General features: G+C 36.9%; 1 protein-coding gene across 1 annotated transcript in view; it reads right to left on the bottom strand.

Moving 5' to 3' along the window:
* Positions 1-19500, bottom strand: part of INPP4B (inositol polyphosphate-4-phosphatase type II B) — a 352372-nt gene that overhangs the window by 92509 nt on the left and 240363 nt on the right. The window contains exon 15 of the mRNA XM_007464000.1: positions 5949-6108. Within this exon, the coding sequence (XP_007464062.1) occupies positions 5949-6108 (160 nt within the window). The remainder of the gene's footprint in view (positions 1-5948; positions 6109-19500) is intronic.

Genomic DNA, 19500 nt, shown 5'->3' with positions numbered 1-19500 from the left:
AGAGCGTGAGAATCAAGGAACATGAAACTAACCAGTGGTACGTGAGCTAATTCTGTGATCTCCAGGGATGTTTATCCCCTTTGTATGAGGAAGCAGTGATGACTTGAAGCCAGCATGGGCTCATTTGGGAAAATTATGGCACAGGAACTTCATCTCATTTTTGACGGGGCTTACAGCTGGGTAGATTAGAAAAACGTGTTCAATGACATAGGTTATTTTGCCTTTCACAGGGCACTTCATGACACCTGTGTGAAAAACAGAGAAATACAGGCCACGCAATAACACAAACGGGTCAATACATAGCCGGATCAACACACATCCCCAAAGAGTAGTGATTAACAGTGTATTTCAATGCATACAATTCTTTTTAGTAATATGCCTCAAGGATATATATTTATCTCTGTTTTCCCATCATTTTTATCTGTTACTTCTGCGAGTGGACAGGAAATGTTTCCAAGATGTGAAGAAAATAAACCTGAGTAGGGTAGGGCAGTAGATATGATGGAGGAAAGAAACAGGTATTTATTAGCATGTACTCAAAAGTGTACTATATTACTGTTGTGGGTTTAGACACCAATCTCTTCAGGAGAATTGAAATAGACCGTGTCTTAATCTCTTTGTGCTCCTAATATTTCACAATGTCTAGCACAGAGTGGTGCTTAAATATTACTTGAATTTTGAGAAGCCTGAAGGATAGATCCAGTTTAGCACGGTTTATGGATTTCAATGAAGTTAATAGTAAGATACGACTGTCAAAATAGCAAATGTAAACTTAGATATCAATAATAGAATAGCATCTAAAAGTAGAGAAGTGGTCCTCCTGTGTTACTCTGCACTTGATGCTAAACCTTTGAAAAATGACCAAAACAGTGGCAATTCAAAAAATAACATGATGGTTGCTTTCAGATATGTTAGGCTATAATGTGCAAAAAGGAACGTAAATTTGTTCCGTTTGTTGTAAATGATTAGATCTGGGCTAGCGGGTAAAATTAAAGAAAACATATTTAGATCAACATCTGGAGTATGCCATTTTGGGATATAAAAAACGGTTTCTATCAGTGGAGATGTGTATCACAGGCTAGGGGAAAATTGGCAGATACTACAGATAAGCATCTTAACATAATTTAGGAGGTTTAATTACATAATCCTTAAGGGCACATCACAATCTAAGATTCTAAATTCACTGGTTTTATCATTGAGTCCTCTATTTATTATGAAATTGAAAGCATGTGGTACTACACATACAGAAGATGCTTATAAGTATGTTTAAGTGTACAAAAAAATAAAAGGACAATCTTGTTTATTAAGAAAATATATGAATATATATATAAGCCATGGGAGTTGGGAACAGTCAATCTATTATTTGTGCTCAGAACAGTAGAGAAAGTTTTACTTCTCTCAGCACTATTTGTAGTAAGTCCGAAATTTATGAAGTAAGATATACTGCCAAATCCTGGATCTAAAACAAACAAAAATACCTTCAAAACTACAGGTTTAAAACATTATTAAATTGATACAGTATAAAAATAAAAATCTGCAACTTGAAAAGAGAAATATCTGCAGGTTATAGAGGAACATAAAAAAGTGAATAAATGTAGCAACAATTCAGAAGACCGTCTGTTTAACCAACAAAGAAACACCAATTATGGTTATAATGTAAAAATAAAATGATGGTAAAGAAAGAAAAACTGACTGTCTAAAGGTTAATTATGAAATTTCAAAATGTATACCAGGGCTTCCCTGGTGACGCAGTGGTTGAGAATCCACTGCCAATGCAGGGGACACGGGTTCGAGCACTGGTCTGGGAAGATCCCACATGCCGTGGAGCAACTAAGCCCGTGCACCACAGTTACTGAGCCTGGGCTCTAGAGCCCGCGAGCCACAACTACTGAGCCTGTGTGCCACAACTACTGAAGCCCGCGCGCCTAGAGCCCATGCCCCACAACAAGAGAAGCCACTACAATGAGAAGCCCATGCACTGCAACGAAGAGTAGCCCCCGCTCGTTGCAACTAGAGAAGGCCCGCGCGCAGCAGCAGAGACCCAATGCAGCAAAAAATAAATTAATTAATTAATTAAATTTTAAAAAATGTATCCCAATATAAAACACAATAGTCAAAAGCACATAAACAAAATTTGACTAAATCCACTGATTAATTGATCAGAAATTGATCAAAATTAGTGTATTGACTAAAATTGATTAAAAATATCTGCAGAACTTAATTATAAGGAAAAATTAATCAAATGTGAGGAAAATAATCACTAATAAGTGATGTGACAACAAATCTCTATCAGTATTTAGCACCTTATATAGAACAATGAACTCTAGATGACTCAAATCACTCACTGAGTCAATTTATTAATTAACTATAAAAGGAAAAGAATGTAATGATTTTCCACCCCAGCTATGGGCTGGGGATAAATTTGGTGCTATTGAAGAAATGGATTTAATTACCAAACTAATTTTTTGAAATATAGTATTAAGTTATATAATGTCAAGTCACAAATAATCAGAAATTACAATATGATTTTTTCACCCCAAATGGCATGAAATCAGTGAAAATACTTAAGGCTGGGAAGTTAAAAGAGTGTTTACAGGTACTGCTGGTAAGAGTACCTACTGTTACAAAGAACCATCAAAATGTCCCTACCCACCCAAATGTTGGTTTCTAAACGCTATTCTCCAGTAAAAGAAACCAGGGTTCCTTGGAAAATAGCTGAACCTAGAGTTGGGGCAAATACAGATCAGACTAGAGTAAGTCCCTCATGATACCAGAGAATAAGGGAGTGAATAAAAAAGTAAGTAAGTAAGTAAGAAAGTATGTAGCCTGTAGCAGGAGAAGCTGTCAAAAGGCCACTGAGAGCTCCCAAGAGCTAACTCTAGAACAACTGGAGCCCAAAATAAATAATAACACTATTGGTTTATAAACCAAAGAATAAAATTATTCACAAGTCCACACTGATATAAACAAGTAATTGTATAAATAACTACATTGGAGAGAAGGGGTAACTCTTCCTTACAAGATAATTCCACCTGTAGCAATCGAACTTAGGGGACAATTTCTGAGATGTAGTTAAAGATTTACATATTCAAAGATGCTTACATGCTAATTGTAGCATTATTATAATAATTAAATATCTAAAATAATGGTTTCTCTTCTGATGAATTAGTTTATAGTCATTATAATTTCATTATTTCCAGAGAATATTTATCAGGAAATACTCATAATATAATGACATGCAGGATATCAAGAAGTACATCTGTATTTATATCGTGCACTCCAGTTTGGTTACTCGTGTGTGTGTGTGTGTGTGTGTGTGTGTGTATGTGTGTGTGTGTAACACAAGACATATTCAAATGTCTGATGGAAATAAAAATCGTATGCAATCCTATTTGTTTTCCTTCTCAAATTTTTAAAATTAATATTTCTAATAAAATTTTAAAATACAGGTAAATTGAGGCACATATCATTAGTGAATGTATATCTCAAATATCTTTGTCTGAAATAGTTTGGGGGGAGTAGTAGAGGTAAATATGTGACTTTAGGTTGTTTGCTTTCTATTAGTTCAGAAAGCCACTATGTATTAATTTCTTAACTGCATTGTTTTATGGGTAGAAACTGAAAGTGATTTTTCCTTAACTTAAGAGGAAGATTAAAATAAGAATAATAAGGATTATTATTTTTATTATTTAATAAAAAATTTTTATTAAATAACTGACTGAGCTAATCAATCCCACTCCAAATATGTAGTAACATCCATAATATATTTTAAGTATACTTGAGCACACACTCATTTGTAAGACATCTATTTATCTTTGTTAAGCATCCTCTTTTATGTACCACTATCCTTGCCAAAACATGCGTACTATACACAATCGTCTAACACATAAGATGTTAACAAAAGATTTAACTTAGAATTATTTGATAATACTATATTGAATAATTTTCAGACCAAAGTATAGATTTTATTTTGCACATTTAAATAGTGCCTTGTCTCCTAAAAATGTTTCTAACACAAAAAAGAATGGCTGAAATAAACATGGATAATAAAATAGAAATAATAAAATCAGTTACAGGGCACTGTGTTGTAATTTGACTCTAACCATCTACAAAGCTGATCAAGTTGTGAATTCTACTTTGGGAGCAAATTCCACCTGGTTTTAGACTATATCCAAACAATGCTTTACATTCAAATGAAGGTGATTCATCTAATTTTACAGATGATTTATCTACCAAATGTTTTTACTTCTTAACTGGAAACTTTGATCGCACAGATATAATCTTCTGATAAAATATAAGATATGAATAAATGCATAATTTTAAATACTTTGGAACTCCATTCTCATCAATGAGAAGTTTTGGGGAAGATGAAAACAAAAAGATGTGGCAAAATTCAGTATCCCTTAATCTCTTAATCTTACTCACTAAAAATTATTATGCCTTGAACACCCATCAATGGACAAAACAAGTCACTAATATGGATTCTGCTTCTTTACCTCATTTTCCAGAGCACAGCACAGTGTCTGGCTCATCACTATGGTCAATAAATATTCAATTAAAGAACATTGAAGTATACTAGTTCCTTTTGACATAAGTTACGACAGCCTTTCATTTTGATTCATGTAAAGTTACGGACCTGGACTAGTTTCATTAATAAAACTGATATTATTTTTAAAACATTATAGAAAATCAGAAAAAAAACTGATATTATTTTTAAAAAATCCCCATATACAGTTAGATCAAGTAGAACATAAAGAACACCAGTGTAAACTTTCCACCTTCAGAAACGTACTCTAGAGGATTAGGACCATCTACAGTAAGCGAACTTTAGAAAGCCATTGTTTACAAAAGTGATTTGGAAATGGTTCTACTGTTAATCAGGTGATGAAAGATTGATGTTTCCCGTAATTAAACTCCTGATGAAAATGTGAGTAATGAAAAATCAGGAAAACAAATTGAGAAAACAAATTTAATTTGATAAGCATCCATATTTTATTATGACTCATTTTCCTTAAGGAAAAGGAAAAGCAGATTTTGGAAGAAGAGGATAGGGCAACACTTTTTCTTTCCAAACACTTAAGCATCTAGCTGGGACCACTCTAAGAGCAGTTCTTACCATCATAGAGAAATGCAGGTATCTGTCTTAGTTTTTGTTGTCAAAATTAATTAAATTAATGAAAAATTTTAACAAAGGAAGCCATTTATAGGGATGCAACTGTAGTGAAAATTTTAATTATCATGTTTGCTAGTCAATAAGCCATACATTTGAAAGTATCCCTCTCTCTCTCTATATATATATGTGTGTGTGTGCGCGCATGTGTGTGTGTGTGTCTATCTACAGAGACTAGACACCCACATGTGTATGCATATGTATGCATCTGTGTGTGTGTGTGTACATATACATATATCTATGAAAGTCTAGACCCTGTGAAAATATGTCTTTGGAATAACACACAAAAACATTCTTCTTATACAGAATTAAAACTTCTTATATGTTTTTGAAATAATTCACAAAATCACTCCTCAGAATAAGGCAAGGAACATTTTTATCATACTGACTTCTTTTCAGGAACCATTTTGAGATACTGTGTCCTGAGATCCCTCAAAGTTTCTAAGCGTTTTCAGATGCTTGTTTTTCTTCCTAATACAATTTTGGAGGAATGTGTAAAAGTAGATTAAACTATGTCAGACTCTTTAAAAGAAAACACTGTTCTCCTTTCAAGAGGGCTTTTATGAAGCAAAAACAAAACAAAAACGAGCACTGCAAGCAGTTCCGAAAACACAACTGTTGATAAATAGCCTTCCATCACCCCAGCCAGGGCAGTGGAAAAACACTCTATCAGCACTTTCATCTAAGGCACTGTTGACTCCTCTTTTTCGATCCCGTTGTATCTTGGCTTCCTCATTTTGGTTACTCGTCAATGACTGGAAAAAAAATGATTCCTTACCCTGTGGATGAGTTATGACGGAGTCCCCTAGAGAATGGCCCTTTTCTCCATCTTTGCCGCTGCCATCGTCTCCTTCACCGCTGCCGTCTCTTTCAATCAGTTTATCGACCATAGCAATAATGCAGTTCAGGCTCTTGCCCACGTGGGCCCACACCCTATCCTGAAAAGAGCATGCGTATCACTACACATTTTTATTGCAAAACCGAGATCGGGCAAAATCAGATGAATCCACCTGAGAGCAGCAGGTAGAGGAACAAATCATAAGGATGCAGAACGAGCAGCTCTAATCCCCCATTAATTTGGCCAAATTATGGATAGACAAGAAATCTACTTTCTCCTAATAAAGAATAATTTAAGTGTTGCAAATCTTTTTATTTAGTCCATTATTTTTCCTCTGTCATAAAGCAATGATGAACTACCGAACGGCATGAATCCATAATTGAGCACCAATTATGACATTTTACTCTGGAGATGTCTATTTTCTTTATCAATACTTAGTAAGAAAGCAGAGATACACCAATATTTTTAAAGAATGACTGCCGCTTGCATTCAAACTTCTTATTTTTCTTTTTATTGTGATAATATATACATGATGGCAAAGTTGACCATTTTAACTTTGTGGCCTTTCCCGTTGCGGAGCACAGGCTCCGGACGTGCAGGCTCAGCGGCCATGGCTCACCGGCCCAGCCGCTCCGTGGCATGTGGGATCTTCCCGGACCGGGGCACGAACCCGTGTCCCCTGCATCGGCAGGAGGACTCTCAACCACTGCGCCACCAGGGAAGCCCCATTTTAACCATTTTTAAGGGTACAGTTCAGCGGCATTAAGTACATACACATTGTTGTGCAGCCATCACCACCACCCATCTCCAGGAATTTTTCATCTTCCCAAACTGAAATTTTGAACCGTGTAAACATGAACTTCCCATTCTTCCTTCTCCCCGTCCCTGGCAACCACCATTCTACTTTCTGTCTCTAAGGATTTGACTGTTCTAGGTATTAGAAGTTCTTAAACTGTGGTCTTCAGATCACTTCTAACAGAATGACTTAGAGAATTAAAATGCAGATCCCTGGGTGCCCCAAGTCAATCAGAACAGTTTGGGATTAACATATACACACTGCTATATATAAAATAGATAATCAACAAGGACCCACTGTATAGCACAGGGAACTCTATTCAATATTCTCTAATAACCTATATGGGAAAAGAATCTGAAAAATAACAGATATATGTATATGTATAACTGAACCACTTTGCTGTACACCTGAAACTAACACAACATTGTAAATCAACTAGACTCCAATATAAAAGAAAAATTAAATTAAAAAAAAAAAGAACCATTGGGAACTCTAAGTTGAAATTTCGAGAAGCTCTTCAGGGGCCTCTGACCACACTAAGTATGAGAATTTCTGCTCAATATTATGTGCTTCATCTACATAATAAGTCACTTTGGCTGATGTCAGCCTAAGAAGCAGCCCCTACCACTAGGGAGCCTCTCGGTCACTGGTCACTCATCTTCCTAAGTTCTGATTAGCAACCATTTCTGTCAAGGGCAACACATGACACTGAATTTTTTGAGTCATAAAAATTTCTATTTTTAAGAATAAAAATTTTAATATAGTTATCATCGTGGTAGCCAATCATTCCTGGCTTCCCTTCTTGCTTCTCTTTCCACATCATTCAGATGGAGGCACTGACTCCCTATCTGTGACGTTAATTTTATGAGTCCACCTGACTGGGTCACAGGATACCCAGGTATTTGGCCGAACGTTACTTACGGGTGTGTCTGTGAGAGCATTTCCAGATAAAATTAGCATTTGAATTGGTGGACTCAATATTAAGCGTTTTGCCCTCTTCCCCCAAGTGAGGGTGGGCATCATCTAATCCACTGACAGCCAGAATAGAACAAAAAGGTAGAGGAAAGAGAAATTTGACCCTTTCTGCTTAATTGTTTGATCTGGGACATCAATCTTCTGCCCTCGGTGCTCTTTTTTTTTTTTATAACTAAAAAATTAACCTTTATTTTTTGATATCATTTATATCTAGTCAGTTTCCAAGTTTCTTCTACTTGTTTTTGTTTATAGCTGATTTGTTTAAATCCAGATCAAAATAAGATCTATGTGTAACATTTAGTTAGTAAATCTCTTGTCTCCTTTTTATTTCTTTTAATTCTTTTACATCTTTATTGGAGTATAATTGCTTTACAATGGTGTGTTAGTTTCTGCTTTATAACAAAGTGAATCAATTATACATATACATATGTTCCCATATCTCTTCCCTTTTGCGTCTCCCTCCCTCCCACTCTCCATACCCCACCACTCCAGGCGGTCACAAAGCACCGAGCTGATCTCCCTGTGCTATGCGGCTGCTTCCCACTAGCTATCTACCTTACGTTTGGCAGTGTATATATGTCCATGCCTCTCTCTCGCTTTGTCACTGCTTACCCTTCCCCCTCCCCATATCCTAGGTGCTCTTGATTCGCAGGCTTTTAAGCCCGGACTGGAATCTACACCATTGGCTCCCCTGGTTCTCAGGACCTCAGATTCAGACTGAACTACACCTTCAGCTTTCCTGGGTCTCTAGCTTGCAGATGGCAGATCGTGGGACTTCTCAGTCTCCAAAATTGTGTGAGTTAATTCCTTATAATAAATCTTAATAAAACTCTTCATATATATGTGTGTATATATATATATATATATATATATATATACACACTTCTGTACATATATATAAATAATTTCCTATTGGTTCTGGTTTTCCGGAGAACCCTCTCCAATACATCACTGCATATGAACCAAATGGAGTCTTAGTGCTTTTCCTGAATCTTGCCATAAAGGAATCTTTCAGTAGGTGTTTTCTCTGTAACAGAGCTATTTCAGGCATTTAGAATAGTGCTTAGTGCAAAGATAATATGCAATTATACTACTTTCTTAGAGGTTTATATTTTTTTTTACTGAAGTGTATTTTTTTAGCTAAGTTAATTTTGTTAGTTTATAAACATATAAACTACTTTTGGGTAGGAGTAATCTAGGAAGAAAGAACTACATTTGAATTTAGATTATGTGATGGTTGTCTTGAAAAGACTGAGTTAAGTTGAATAATTCAACCACATTAAACCAAATATGGGGGTGTACAGATATGCACACTAAAGCTGAGGGGGAAAGAGGGTTTAGTAGAAAAACAGCACATCCAAAGTTAGAAAAGGTCCGCCTATGTGACATGCTACCTATGATACCTTGGGAAAAACCACCTCATTTCTGGGGACCTACAGTTGGTTCATCTACAGTTTAGAATGATGATTCTTGCCCTGCTTACCTCGCCATGCTGCACTGAGAGCGAAATGACATGGTATCTATGAAAGTGCTTGGTAAAATTATTGCAGTTTGGCAAAATCACGTCCTATCCTTGCTGGCTTTCCTAAATGAATCAAGCTTGCTTTTTATAACCCTGTAATCTTGAGTATGAAGTATGCTATTAATCACAAGTAATCATAACAATTTTCCCCTAAAGGAAGATCTCCTTTCCACCAAAGAATTAAAAGCACTTTTCCTCTGCTATTAATTAAAGCAATCATATCCATAAATTACATCATTCTCTGCCTATTGTCTGAGAAAATGAGGTAGAAACCTCTGACACCTAAAAAGCTCATTACTTCCAGGAGGAAATGCTGGAGAATGGCAAGCAAGCTGAGGATGTGACATCACTCATTGGAATTTGGTGAGGAGTTTATATTCCAGACCATATAACCAAACTAACTGGCTCCCATTCTGAATATGCCTTAATCACCACCATCACCTGCATCTTTCAGGCTCCTAAATTGAAACATGAAGCAACTCTCTAGCTAATACTGGGAATAAACTCTACTACTGAGGGGAAAAAAGGGAGAAGTTTTCTCTTAATTTTCCAGATTAGCTTTGTATAGGAGATAGGTTTTCAACTCTCTTCCTGTTACCCACGTTGAAAGGAACTTATTCTGATCAAAGACGAGTAGTATTGCATGCTGTCTTTCTTGTTGTGTAAAGGCATATAAGGGATGGATCAACTGCTCTTAATCACATCTTTGAAGAGTATGAATATAAGGGTATATAAGAAGATGATTTTACATTCTACTCCTATACATTGTTCTTCCTTCGTAGATACCTCGGGTCACAGGATTCCACTGGGAGAAAAAGCAACCTTTGCAGTCAGTAGACGCATCTTTATTGGCATGAGGAACAAAGTCAAGCATGTTCACTGACCAAAACCAACAATCATGTAGTAAAGGGTTATGTGGTAAATGGCAGCAAAACATTTAAGTCATGAAAATGCTTGGAGGACACACGAGCTGGGAGTATGTTTGTTGGGGGTGAGAAAGAGAGTAGTTTCTCATGCAACACTAATACATGATTCATGCATAATCAAATACTCTATTGGAGGCGCACTCAGCAGCAGACCCCAATCAGACTCATTCTGTTCTTTATCTTTTGGAGATCAGATCCTGCCGAGCTAGTGGTGAGAGACCACTGAGCTTTGCCAGACACTGCTTCCTTCTCTTTTATGGCATCAACAAAGTAAAGTCAGTGATTTACTTTTCTGTCTCTCACATTAGACTATGACTTATTTGAGAGCTGTGTCCTCACTACACTGCAGAAGGCCTGGAAGAAAGGCAGAGGGAGAGATAAAGAGGGAGCAAAGGATGGAGGAGGAGAGAGCGGACTCCAACCCAAAGGCAGATTGAGGGTTGCTATTTATATCCAACTGGTATATGAACATTAGCTAACTTAACTCTCAAAAACCATCACATAAGGTCAATAGTATTGACTTAGTTTTTAGAGATGAGGGAACTTCAGGTAAGAGATGTTGAATAACATTCAATATTAAAATGGTAGACCAGAAATTCCATTTTGATTCCAAAGACTTGATTCTTCCCCTATAGTTTCCCACAGCATTCTGGTACCCAGTAGGAGTTGCTCTTCATGAAATTACTAGAACTTTGGGGACAAGCCAGACAGAGGAAGGCTGGGGAGAGGGAGCCCAGGAAGGGCCAGGTATAGGTGTGTGTCACCTCACAGGAGTAAGATTAGGTTTTGGTTATCTGAGATTTGAAAATGAGCCCAATGGCAAATTCTGAACTAAGAGATTACTCTAGAAAAAGGACAGGCTGGTCCCATGTACCTTTAAGTCTGAAAACAACAGTATCATGTAATCACGGATGGAGCAACCACTTGGCTAATGGATCAATCAGCTTGGGTCAAAGGACATAAGTGGCCAGTATTAACGGAGGACAGTGTTAGCATCAAGGCCCCAGATCCATTCATCCGCCTGGGATATAAAACAGGGAGTGCGTTACAGGGAGGAAAGGTGATAATTCACTTTGTAGGAGATAGTTATGAATTATTATTAATTCCAAGCAAGATAAGTATTTTGGAGTTAGGATGCTAAAAATGGGTAGGCAAAGATTCTTGAAGATGTACCTTGAATATCTGATTTTTATCCTAAACAAGACACTTTCTATAGTATCCGTGTGAAAACATATGCACAGAGGAAAATAACCAGCAAAATTCCATTCTCATTCTGATGACTTTTTGTTCATGAGGTCAGTGCATTTAGGAGATTCTTTTTGTTTAGCTTGCTGGTATGGCTGGGACCTACTCGACTTTCTTCCCTACTAAAATCATGAAGAGGAAAGGCTGCTTAGTGGGGAGAAGACAATCAAAGCATAAGAATGTGGCTGTACTACATGGTGCATCCAACCCCTCCCCTTTTCAGGCCAGGGAAGAATGATCAGTCTCCAGATTCTGTTTAGCCCCTCAGCCACAGGAAAGGTTTAGAAACAAAAACAAAACAACAACCAAATAAAACAACACAACAACAACCTATCAGAAAAGAAGATTGCTGGGCCGTCCCCCTGCTCCCCACCCCCACCCCAACCAAATAGCAGTCATTAGCTTGCTATTGAAGGAAGTAATGGAAAATTGGTGGGTTAAAGTCTAACCTTTATTAAATGGAGCTTAATGTTGTCCTTGACCTTAATACAACCCAACTTCTTGAAGGTGAAGTGGCTGTCAACTTTGGCTCAGCAATGAGGGCAAAAGTCAGTGGGGAATAAGCAGCAATATTTATTCCATTCTGAGTCAGGTGCTGATCTTGGTTCTTATTTATTTCTGGGTTAGGACCTAAGCTAACATGCAGGTCAAACCCAGTGGCGGTAGATGCACACATTTGATGGATGTAGCCAGGAGCAGCCAGGGGGCCATTACACCTGGCAGAGTGAGCCATGAGGGCAGGAAATATGGTGCTTACTCAGCATGTCACACATTTATGAGCTTGGTGGCATCAAGAGACATCCTGACTGCTTTGCATCAGCAGTTAATTAAAAAAAAAAAAAAAGTTCAGCAATGCTTAGCTGATCAACTTTTCTAGGGACAACTTTTGATCAGCAAGAATGTAAAGGCTAAACCAGAGCTGATATGAGGGCCCTGTTGTATTTTTATCTCCATGCACAATTTGTCACGTGTCATTACCAATTTCCAAACACTTTGATTAGAACCAGTTAGGAAATTAACAAGACCAATCTCATCTTTAAAAAGAAGCTTCAGTCTATCTTTGAGTTGATTGAGAGCAATCTGCACTATACTGGCCTGGTTCCTCCACACTGCAAACCTTTGCTCTTTCCATAGCTTGATAGCTCTGTTCTCTGAATCCTAACCTCACCCAGGCTTCTAGGTGAAAGGAGTTGTACATAAAATACTTTATGGTCCAAACTGGCACACGTATGGCCCAAGCTGCATAATACACACATACCTGCACACACACATATAAACATACACATACATCATGTCCACTAAAAATAGCCAGATATGTGGCATCCATCAGAATTAAGTGAGATTCCCCAACCTTTGCTTCTTATTGATCCTGCTGCTTAATTTCATCCACCTACTCATGTAAAAATCCCTGACCTTGGTTTCCCAACAAACACACTGCTGGCCTCACTCTGAAATTCAGTTCCTAGTTACACTAGTGGACACAGATGGTCAGCCACTGTTTCTCCAGCAGTGACCTCTCCACAGTCCCTGGTTTGGATCTTGCCCAGACCCATACGATTAGCTCTCCCATGATCAGGTCTACACTTCATCTTCACTGATCGTCACGCCATGCCATCACTCCTCTGATCAAAAGCAGGCTTAGTACTGCAGCAAGTATTCCCTCTTCTCTCAGCCTAGAGGCACCTCTGCAGTTGGGTCAACCTAGATAATTCTACATATTTCTCTTTAGTCTTCAAAATGAAAGCTTCATCCAGGTCAGTCTCCTTGCTGTTCTAGAAACATGCTGCTGATTAGCTCAACATATATCTTCTGGGCATCTGCTACCTGCCTGCTGAGTGCTGAACATCAAAGATATGAAGGAAACCTTGGAGGAACTAATATTTCTAACGACATATACTGCTTTTTAGGCTTCAAGTGCCTTCTCCCTTACCTTCCATCAATCCAAATTCTCACCATTTCCAAGAACTATTCATGCTACTCTCTCTTTGCTTAACTTTTATTTTCTTTCTAACAGACAGTGGGCTCTATGAGCAAAATGCCTATTATTTATTAATCCTTTTATCCTCAGGTCACAGTACTTACCAGGTGATAGTAAATAAAAGAATGAATGAAGGAAGGAAGGAAGGAAGGAAGGAAGAAAAATAAAGGAAGGAAGAAATGGTTTTTTCATCTTCTTCAACCTTCACATAACTTCTCTCTTAATACTTTTGACATTGTTAATGTGTATCACATAACCACCTCTGCTCTAGGAATACCTTTCAATAGTATCTCTGTTTTATGAGTGCTGGCCATTCACTTGAATTAGATGATATGGCTGTTGAGGTCAGAATCCATTTTTGATGCTTAATTTGTTTTCCCCCAAGTACCTATAGCACTGCTTCACATTATAGAAGCTTAATTAACATTTGTTGATTGACTTAATAGCCTGCTACTTAGGAGTAAAAATAAATTAAGATACAACTATAAGAAGTATTAGCACATGTTATCTTCAAATTGGAGTTAGAATTAAGCTCATATTCTGAATGGTTGAGTTCACCCTAATATGTGTCACATCAAGCTAAAGCTTTCAATTCAGTGAAAATATGAAATAAAGCTTTTGTTTAATAATAAATAAAAATAAATCACGGATTGACTAAAGCTTTTAACTTTAAATTGGTAATTGCGTGTCAGCCACACACCATCAAACAGTCATACGACTGGCTGAATTGTATGACGTTAGTGAGCGTGCTGCATGCAACCAATTTCCAGGATTGATTTTTTTTTTTTTCACTGAATGTACCCTGATATAGCAAGACAATAGTCTGCCTGTATAGACCTCGGCATTTCTTTTAACTATTCATTAAATTTGGTGTATTCAAAAATTTCTACTTAGGAATAATATCTCACTATTCACATCAGAATGTATTAAAGTTTAAAGGCACTTGATTTAAATGTAATCATAAATTTCTAAAGTGTGTGTAGGCAAGTTTGCATAATCATTACATACAGGCATATCAAACTATCTGACACTGAACCAGGCATTGTAACAATCAGCAAAGTATCCAAGGGAGATGATGCAATCCATTATAAAACCACAGGAAATCAGCATTTCATGAATAAGAAGAAAATATCTCTGTTAAAAACACTAATTTGAGTTGGAAGATGAACTGCTGATTCAGCAAGTCCATCCGTTCACTTATTCTGACTAATCCTGAAAAATACATTGAACTGGTATGTATAAAACACTGTATTAGGTGCCATAAAACAGGGGGCTGAAGGTGAATGTATTAATTGCATGTGGGAAAATCTAGAAATTGGTAGGATTTCATGAATATGCATGCCCATAAAGGTCTCCTTTGGGTCTCCTTTGGGTTAAAAAAAAAAATTTTTTTAACATCTTTATTGGAATAGAACATTTGTGCATTTTGACAGTCGTGAACTTTGCCTAATCACCTTTTGTGGACTTTAATATCAGATAACTATTCAGAGCACATTTCTCCTGGGTGAGATGGACTAGAGAAGGTCAGGAGGGTCTCCCATCCATCAGGAAAACAGATGCCAGAACACTTGCCGTTGCCATAATTCTTCCTGTCCTTTCTGATGGGGAGAATAGATGCTTTCAATGTCCCCTCCTCATAGCAAGATGAACAAAAAAGAAAGAGCTGGGACAAGGGGAAGATAGTTGCTTCCAATTCATATTTGCAGGTAAACATCTGAAATTATTTCTGTGTAACCAGGCCCTTTGTAATCGGCACATGAATAATCAAATAAAATGAAAATCACCACCACTGGGTTTCTAGAAGCTGCTGGAGGCCTTAACTCATCATGTTCTTAACTTTGGTCATGTCTGATGATGTTTTGTGTCCATCCTGAATTTTCACCACTTTCTATGTTTGAGGATAATTGTGAAGATGACTTGGAACAGTCACCTCAGAGTTGATTATGACTCTGGGAAATATCCACTAAGGAGAGAGGGATTTAACTGGGTACTTTTGATTGGAAGAGAGAAAGAAAATCCTCCAAAAAATTCATGAATTCTAATGGAGGAAAAGGTACCTGACATATGGCGCAGAGTTATATTAAATTTAATTGTTCCGTTTCCAGCCAAATAAGAAGGTAGACAAGAATAATAACTTGAGGGGAAATTTCAAAGTCATTAATTTATTCTACAGATGAGTATTGGGTACCTTTTATGTGCCAGTGCTCTGCACATAAACACAAAAGTGAGCACAACACTGTCTTTGCCCTTTAGGAGTTTATAAAGTTGATGAGAACATGGAAGAAACAGATATATAAACAACTGATTATAATTCAGCGTTCACAAGGCTGTGTGATCATGGGGTGCAAGAATAATGCTTTATTACACAAAATGTTTTGGAGTTGAATGCATACATATGTATATATACATACATCTCTATCTGTGTATCAATAACAGAAAATTTGGAAATAAATGGCCCTATTTTAGTGGACATTTTACTGATTCACGTAACTAAGTCATAAGGTATTGCTTTAGAAAAGATAAATCACAGATTAGTACCCAGTTGTCTATAAGAATTCATTATTTTTAAAAGATGAGAATGATTTATTTCCTTCTTATTAAGATCAGGTCAATGGTTTCACATAGCATAATTCTAGCCAGCCAGAGAACTGAACAGAATTGCTTTGGAATATAAATCTGCATAGGTACCTCTGCATTATGCATGACCTTAACTACTTTCCCTAGAGGTAAGGTCTAACACGGAGACAGAATCTGGCAAGAGAAGTTGAGAATACAGATCACTGCAGATTGTTTGTGGAGGAGGAAACTGGCTAGATAAGTTTTGTCCTTAACAGTAATATTTTGCAGCCACGTATGCTCACTGCTACCAATGTTGACAATATAAATAGCTCTATCAATACTCCTGTCAAACTGAAACATTCATATTTGTTCTCCACATAATTAGAGAAAGGTGTAGTAGAAAATGAACTGTGAGAATTTGGTAAAGAACATACCAGAAAGATGTAAGTCTTATTCCAAAATTCAATCTTCGAGAATACTGAGTTACAGAGAAACCACAATTTTTTTCAGGCTGTACAGAGACTTTATTCAAAGGATGTCCAACATAAGTGTTACTGAATTTGTGCTACTGTTTCTATAAACTATGAAATTACTGAAAACGTATATGGATTAATGCAAACCATCTATTGTGCTTATGTGACATAAACACATTTTGCCATAATAATACATAGCAAATGTTCTCCTAGCTTACGAATGGAAACTAATTTTAAATCTGATTTACATTTATAACATGAAGAAGGGAAACTAAGTGGCTAATCTGGATGCTGAATCGTTGCCTGATATACAAATGTAGTTCAACTAAAGAATGGGTTTGGGATATGGCTAAATAATAACAACAGTTTTCTTAGTCCTGCACCTTGCTGGAATGGATCAGAATATAAAAGATCAGAAGTGTATCTTTTTTCTTGAACAATTACTGAATGAGGGTAGGCAGATTTAGCCCCAAACCCATCAGTGTAGTAATGTTGAAGTTAAATCACAGTGTTCTAGAGAACAGCATAATTACTGGAAGCCACAAAAACTGGGTCAAATTAATACTTTGGTTGGTTGACATGCCTTCACATTTTGGACAAACTAATCTTGGAATCCCAGCTGTTGGGAGCATCTGTTGTAGAGATGTAGCGACAGAAAAGCAATATGTCATCTTTACCAGTTAAAAGATGAAGAATGCGATATTAGTCTATTTCTTTGCACAGACTGTCATAAAATCCCAATATTCCTCTGCGGTTTAATTGTTTACTAACTTTTCACGAAAATAAACCTTTAAAGCTCTCAATTATTTAATAAGTAAAATTCAGCAAATAACAGACTTTTTTTTGGTCAGTGATCATTTTAGTTTCAATCTCTTCCTTATTGACTAGATAATTTTTATCCAGATTCATATGTCATCAACTTTCCCAACAAACAAGCTGAACAAAGAAAGAACCTTCTCACACTGATAGAGAGTTAACAGAGATTCTCCTGACCTCCAAAAGAAAGGTGTTTTATAGGCATCAGCTCAGTAGAACTCAAGAGTAATTTACTAACATGAACTTACTTTCCAAATATTTATTATTAGAAGCTAAATGCAGCTGTTCAAGTTAGGTAGCTGTTAAACCTACAGTCCCTACCAGAAATTAAATAAAACAGATTTTGTAAAATGGAACTACTTTAATCTTATGTGCAAACCTAAATCAACCTACGTGATCAGAGAATATTTTTGTATGTCACAGAAACCCAATTAAATTAATTGTTTAAAACACTGAATTATTTCAGGAAGTTGACTAGACTTGTAATCAGTGCTGAAACTTTTCTAACACTTAATTAACTAAGAAAAGTGGTACACAAAATTATGTTTCCAATTCATTTAATAGCACAGACTCTAAAGGCATTTCTAACTAGCTACATTTTCTTTGGATTTACTCAACTTTTCAAAGTTAGATAAAGAATTGAAAATAATGTTAAATGGTTATGACTTTGGTGAATTCTTTTAAATAAGGGATTTCCATCTCTTAACAAAGGGATATTTGTAATAGAAAGTGGTTGCTAAGGAACGTCAATAAAAATTGTTATATAACAATCAAACTTGGCTATTGTTTGCAAATAGAGTAAAATTATATTAGGAGAAGAGAGTTGGAAGTAACTTTTCTGAGTGGGAAAGATTTTCCTTGTAATTGTGATGAATTTATCAGAGCATTTATATGCTTTCTAGAAATAGTGGGTTCTGGAAGAAACTCAGAAATTGTATGAAAGGAGGTAAAGAGGAAGATGCAGATCATTATTACCCTACCCTAACCAAAAAAACCCTGGGAAACTGAGAAGGCACTCCTGCATCAACTGGAAAAAAAATCAGGCAGACTTTTTCCTACCAAGGTATTCCCAAGTGAATGACTGAAGGTGAGCCAGCATCCATGCAGACTCCTACTGGAATACTGGCCGGCCCTCACAAGCACTGGAATTTCCTATTTTTTTCAAATGCTGATAATAAGCACTCTATCCATTTTCTTTGGTGCCTATTCGAAACTTTCACCACTCTCCTCAGCCTGTCCTCTCTGCCCTCTTCTGAACATGGTTCTGCTTTAATGATAAAAGAAGTCATGCAGGTTAATATCTAAAATACAAAAAGAACTCATATAACTCAATAGCCAAAAACAAAACAAAATACATAATTAAAAAACAGGCGGAGGAACCGAACAGACATTTTTCCAAAGAAGACACAAAAAGGTGCTCGACATCATTAATCATCAGGGAAATGCAAATCAAAACCACAATGAGAGACACTCCACACCTGTTAGAAGAGCTGTCATCAAACACATAGTAGATAACAAGTGCTGGCGAGGATGTGGAGAAAAGGGAACCCATGTGCACTGTTGGTAGGAATGTAAATTGGTGCAGCCATTATGGAAAACAGTATGAGGGTTCCTCCAAAAATTAAAAATAGAACCACCTTATAATCCAGCAATTCCACTCCTGGGTACATATTGGAAAGAAACAAAATCACTGTCTCAAAGAGATACCTGCACCACCATGTTCATTGCAGCATTATTTATAATAGTTAAGATATGGAAACAACCTAAGTGTGCATCGACAAATGCATGAATAAAGAAACTATGATGTGTATATATATATATATATATATATATATATATATACACATATATGTGTGTGTGTGTGTATATATATATTATTCAGCCATAAAAAAAGAAGGAAATTCTGCTGTTTGCACCAACATGGATGTGTCGTGAGGGCATTATGCTAAGTGAAATAAGTCAGACAAAGAAAGACAGATACTATGATCTCACTTACAGAATTGAAAAAACACAAACTCAGGGCTTCCCTGGTGGCACAGTGGTTGGGAGTCCGCCTGCCGATGCAGGGGACACGGGTTCGTGCTCCGGTCCGGGAAGATCCCACGTGCCGCGGAGCGGCTGGGACAGTGAGCCATGGCCGCTGAGCCTGCGCATCCAGAGCCTGTGCTCCGCAACGGGAGAGGCCGCAACAGTGAGAGGCCC

This window comes from Lipotes vexillifer, unplaced genomic scaffold (genome assembly GCF_000442215.2).
Source record: "Lipotes vexillifer unplaced genomic scaffold, Lipotes_vexillifer_v1.1 scaffold1293, whole genome shotgun sequence".
Lineage (NCBI taxonomy): Eukaryota > Metazoa > Chordata > Mammalia > Artiodactyla > Lipotidae > Lipotes > Lipotes vexillifer.
Note: the sequence above shows the minus strand (reverse complement) of the source record. Positions and strands in the feature narration are given on the sequence as shown.